The sequence below is a fragment of the Entamoeba invadens genome (assembly GCF_000330505.1).
Source record: "Entamoeba invadens IP1 unplaced genomic scaffold scaff_1105074725099, whole genome shotgun sequence".
Taxonomy (NCBI): domain Eukaryota; phylum Evosea; order Mastigamoebida; family Endamoebidae; genus Entamoeba; species Entamoeba invadens.
In genome coordinates this window covers 183,086-188,752 of record NW_004191622.1, presented here as the reverse complement: position 1 = coordinate 188,752, position 5,667 = coordinate 183,086, and the positions used below count along the sequence as shown (strand labels likewise).

The 5,667-nt window shown below is 35.9% G+C and overlaps 3 protein-coding genes across 3 annotated transcripts; 1 reads left to right on the top strand and 2 right to left on the bottom strand.

Moving 5' to 3' along the window:
• Positions 1-131: 131 nt before the first annotated feature.
• On the top strand, positions 132-2,669 carry EIN_469200 (protein serine/threonine kinase, putative; the record flags this gene model as incomplete). Its single annotated transcript, XM_004183024.1, has 1 exon — positions 132-2,669. The coding sequence occupies one exon, from the start codon at positions 132-134 to the stop codon at positions 2,667-2,669; it is 2,538 nt and encodes an 845-aa protein (XP_004183072.1).
• Positions 2,670-2,884: 215 nt separating this feature from the next.
• EIN_469190 (protein phosphatase-7, putative) lies at positions 2,885-3,901 on the bottom strand (the record flags this gene model as incomplete). The annotated part of the gene is made up of 1 exon (XM_004183023.1): positions 2,885-3,901. One exon carries the CDS (start codon positions 3,899-3,901, stop codon positions 2,885-2,887), a length of 1,017 nt encoding a protein of 338 aa, XP_004183071.1.
• A 414-nt stretch (positions 3,902-4,315) lies between these two features.
• On the bottom strand, positions 4,316-4,957 carry EIN_469180 (hypothetical protein; the record flags this gene model as incomplete). Its single annotated transcript, XM_004183022.1, has 1 exon — positions 4,316-4,957. One exon carries the CDS (start codon positions 4,955-4,957, stop codon positions 4,316-4,318), a length of 642 nt encoding a protein of 213 aa, XP_004183070.1.
• Between the last annotated feature and the right edge of the window lie 710 nt (positions 4,958-5,667).

Genomic DNA, 5,667 nt, shown 5'->3' with positions numbered 1-5,667 from the left:
GCCCTGACAAATTTTCTGTTGAATGTAACGAAACGCATAGTTTGCAGTGTATAGATAATTACGTGTTAACAGGTTCACTTTGTGCGCCTCACAAAATTGAAAATTGTGAATTAGTGATAAACAACAAATGTATGACGTGTGGGAATAACAAATATCAAAACAATTTGATGAGTTGTTTTTCTTGTGATTCTTCGTGTACTTATTGTCAATACGACAACACTTTAGATTTTGGGAAATGTACCATATGCAACAACTCATATGTAGTTACCAATTCTGAGAGCTGTAAAGCCAAAGATCAAAATACAGTAACAGTGGACACTGTCAAAGTCGTGTCGTGTGTAGATGGGTACTACCCGAACGATCAGTCTTGTTTGTTGTGTAACTCATTATTTGAAGGGTGTGAATTGTGTACGCAGAATATGTGTATGAAATGTGAAGAAAACTATATTAAAGAAAATGGGAAGTGCAGACAAATCACTGGGTGTTCACAATTATCGGACAATATCTGCACAAAATGCACAATGGAAACCATGTACAACAACAAGACTGATTGTTTAGATAAGCACAAAAGTGATTGTGTAGCGTATGACTATACAGGAAACTGTTTAAAGTGTTCTTCACTCAATTTGATTGAAGGTGTATGTGGTAACACGGACAGTCGTTGTAGTGCAAATTCGGTGATTGGTTGTTTGTCATGTATTTCGCCTTATTTCTCACGGGAAGCAAAATGCGAGAGTTGTAACACCAAATGTTCTTCTTGTGTGACTGCAGAGTCAAATTGTTTGTCATGTGTGTCGAACACATCTTTTGTATCAAGTAGTACCCATGAGTGTGAGACGAATGATGTACTCAAAGAGAAGTGTCTTCAATATTCAGCGACGGGTGGGTGTGTTCAATGCAAAGATGGATATTACAGAAATGGGTTTGACTGTGTAGAATGTGAGAAAACGTGTTCGATATGTACCTCATATGAGCAGTGCACTGAATGCAAAATTGGGTATTACTTTGATATGAATGACATTTGTACTCCAAATGAAATCAACACGAATTGTGCGGTTGATATTGATATCTATTTTGGGTGTAGTTTGTGTGACGACGGGTACTTTGTGAATAACAAAATTTGTAATTTGTGTGACGAGAAGTGCAAGACGTGCAGTGACAACACAACTTGTGATTCCTGTAAAAACGATTACATTTTCACAATGAAAAGTTGTGTGCATTTCACTAAAGTGATCAATTGCATTGCCGTTGAAAGTGCAAAATGTGCGAAGTGTTCTGGATGGAACAAACCTAATGAACTTGGAACGCAGTGTATTTCATATACCCCTGGGGGGTTTGTAGCGGGGATGTTCTTTTTAGTGTTATTCATTCTTGTGCTAATTGTGATAACAACATTTTTTGTGACAAAGTACATCTTAAAAGTGTTAAAGCGGCGCGACGTCGAGAAGCAATTTGACACCTTTTCGATTAAGAAGTCGGACGTGTCGTTTTTGTCGTTTGGGACAATTCTGATGGATCGCAATGCATTAGCTTTTGCACAAGAAGACTCGTGTGAGATTCCAGTCGACAAAATATCAACACAAGATTTGATAATAGGAAACATGGGAAGGAATACCGTCAAAGTTTCCTTTTCTCTCAAAAGTGGGGAAGTCATGAAATACACGGTTGAGACAAATCCGTCGAGTTTTGTTCTACGGAATGGGAAAGCTTGTAAGTTCAGCATTACTATTAAACCGAACTGTTCTTGTACAATTGATAATGAAATGATAGTCAACATCGATGACCTTAAAACAAATAAGAGCTACACAATCAACTTGAAAATAGAAGCGTGTACAGAGCAGAGTACACATTTAGACTACGACGAAATTGAATTTGGTGATAAATTGGGAGAAGGAGGGTTTGGTATAGTTTACAAAGGAATTTACCGGACAAAAACAGTTGCAATCAAATTGCTGAGTGGCGTCTCAGATGATGAAAAAATGAATGAATTTGATAATGAAGTGAAAATGCTTGACAAATTTCGAAGCGAATATATTGTTCATTTCTTCGGTGCTGTGTTCATCCCAACCAAGATCTGTATGGTCACAGAATTGGCACCATTTGGGTCTTTAAATGATTTCAAAAGAAAACACAAAAAGGGGGCTCCGAGTAATCAATTGAAGACTAAAATACTGTTAGACTGCGCTAAGGGAATTCAATACCTCCACCAAAACGGCATTTTACATCGAGACATCAAGCCAGACAATTTCCTTCTATTTTCAATTGAAGAAAGCGAGGTCGTCAATGCAAAATTGACTGATTTTGGATCGTCAAGAAATATTAATATGATGATGACTAACATGACCTTCACTAAAGGAATTGGAACGCCCATTTTCATGGCTCCCGAAATTTTGAACGGAGGCAAAAAGTATAAAATGCCTGCTGACGTCTTCTCGTTTGCTATCACTATGTATGACATCTTTAATTGGGGTGGGCTATACCCTGTTGCGGAGTTCCCATACCCTTGGTCCGTCGCCGAATTTGTTGGGAAAGGGAAGAGACTATGTCAAACGAAAAAAATGGAAGGATGGATGTATCAAATCATTCAGGGGTGTTGGGACGATGATCCTACAAAAAGAATGAGTTTGTTTTTATTATGTGGACGTAGTCGTAATATTCAAAAACACTGACTTTCAGCGATCGACCAAACAGTCAATCTTCTCTCCACTAATTACACAAGCTGGTTCACAAACAAATAAAATTAATAATATAACAGAGGCATTTATATTATATGAATATAGTACTTTAATTCAATTTATTTTAATCAAATGATATAAATATAATATATATAATTAAAAGAGAAACATTTCTTAAACAAATTATAAATAAGTTAATGAAGACTAATTTACTCGAATTGCTCAAACACAATCCTATTATATGGCGGCAAAAATACGGCAACAGCACCTCTACATGGTTGCATCATACCTTGTACACATACTTGAGGGCATGGCGCAGAGAAGATTGTGTATGTGCCACCCTCAATAGTGCAGTGGTCTTGCACATACCCATCAGTCATTCCTCCCAACCTAAAATTCACTCTTGTCCACCTTGCTTCGGGCGATTCATGTGATCGCACTATATACTTCAGTCCGTTTTTCTTCAGAAATGCGGACGACTGCTTTGACCCCCAAACAATACCGATCCCTCTAAATTCATTCTTTTTAAAGCCGTCTGAGAGTTCTGGGTCTGACCAGAGAAGTTGGTTGAATATTGAAATCTCGTTTTTGTCTTCGTCGACAAACCGATTGATGTTATTGATATCCTTGATATCGCCAATTTGGAGCAACTGATTTGTTGAAAAAATGCCAGCATGGACGCAGAACGCTGTTTTACCTATGACAGCCGCAAGTTGGAGGCTCTTAAACAGTTCTCCGCATAACGTTATAACATCCTCCGCACCTTCTTTGTATTTCTCTCGAATCTCATCTTTAAATCCGTACAAGTCGCACGTTGAGAGACTTTCGTGGTTCCCTCTCAAAAAATGAATATACTCTGGGCACACAATTTTCCAGAGACACATCACGAGAAGAATTTCAAGCCCATCGTTTCCTCTATCCACGTAATCTCCCAGTAAGATGTAGGTTGTCTTTTGGCATGGTGGTCCATGTTTGTTGAATATGGTCATCAAGTCGGAAAACTGGCCGTGCAAATCTCCAACAAGGATGAAGACTCTCCCGGACTTGGGGTCTGTCTGGATGACCTCTACGTTTGGGCGTGGTCTTAGGATTGCGATTGCGCGTTCAAAGACTCGCTTAAGAAACTGGAAATTTGTCGCCCTATATATTTCGTCATTCCGACAGATTGCCGAGATTATGTTTTGAGCAGATGACACCTCAAGATTATCCACTTCATCGAGTTCCATTCCTTTTTTCGAGTTTGTTTCGTTGTTTATTTTTTACATTTTTTTAAATAAATATTTTGTATATAAAAGCAATTGTTGTGGAATTTTCGGGTTATACTCACTCATTTTGTGTGGACTGTTTCCAATCTTTGGTAGAAGCCAAACACGAAGAATTACCAAACTACTAGTAATAATAATACTAAAATATAGTTTGAGTAGATACTGCGATTTACTATTAATAATGAAACAAATACTAAACATAAAACGCTTTGGTTCTTTTCCAAAACGAGAGAGTCTATAATCTGCAATAAAAAAAATTAGCCAATTGAAAAAGAGTACCATAACATTAGTACATATTATAAAAAAGAATGGTACAGTGAAAAGTAGGATAGTATTATAAAATAGATTGAATAAGAAGAGAAGAAAGACAACAAATTATCCAAAGAAGATATAAAGGAGTGAGCAAAGGATGATAACGACAACACAGAGGATGATGAGGACCATAATGATTTTATCAGTCGCCAATCTTTTAGCGATCCCGTTGAGTTCTTTATTTGCGATATCGAGTTGTGAGTCGATCTCATCGACGACACTGATACAATGGTCCAACTGTTCATTCTGTTGATCCAATTGAAGTGAGATAGTCCCACCCATAGTCTTTGCTTCATCCAATTGAGCTATAGCATTATCCAAATGCCCTTTATCCTCTTCTTGTAATTGTAGCCCCATATTAATGGCTTCGTCGGCATTCAAATCGTCGACATTGACTTCCTTCTTGTCATTTGAGAGTTGCGAAGTTAATTGTTTGGAAGCCAAGTTGAGGTCCGTCTCTAGCTGTTTGACATCATCTTTTAATTTCGACGACAACGTGGCATTGACTTTTTCTAACTTCCGCGTTTCAATTTTGAGAGTCGCTAAGATATTACGGGCATGCTCAAAACGACGCTTTGTCTGATTGTAACGGTTCACATGCTCATCCCCTTTGGTCTGTTTCATCTGATCAATCTCCGTCCGACCAACGGAAATGTCATTTTTTAATTCGGTGAGGTAGTCTTCAATTTCGCGATCGTAACTCATCTCACTTTTGAGTTTCTTTTTTTCCTCAAGCTTTACACCTTTTTTTTTGTTGAATTAATTAATTGAATTCTCCCGTTTTTGTATGAGAATTCGACTTATTGGTATTTCAATTACTCATCTAACTAGTCAGAAAAAATGGAAAGAATTAAACATAAATTAACTAGTATTTTTAGTTTGGATTACTATTATTTTATTATTTAATTATCGTGTGATGGACTTATCAATGTTCAAAGGCATTGATGAGAAGTTGTTTTGGTAGGAACAGATGGATTCTTATAGTTGTAGTTTTAATATCATTAGGTTGTAGTTTACTGTTCATCAATGGAATAATAATCAGATTATGTCCATCTTACTAAAATAAACTATTTTTGACACTTTTCCAAATGAAAAAAGTTTAAGAATAATAATAAATTAATACAAACTATAAACTTATTATAAAAAGTACATTTATTATCAATAATTGGTTTATCTATTTATTTAAAATAATAGAATTTTTAATGTTATAAAAATGTTTTTCACACCATATAACATTTTAATACCAAAAAAGGTGTTTTTCAATAATTATCAAGATTATTTTTTTTAAATGGAATATATAAATAAATTATTCAAAAAACTTAAATAAAGTTATTGTGTATAAATGAAACAAAGTGTTAGTTTTTTGAGTGAAAACAACAAGAAAAAGTTGTATAATAGTATCATTCCAACCTTTC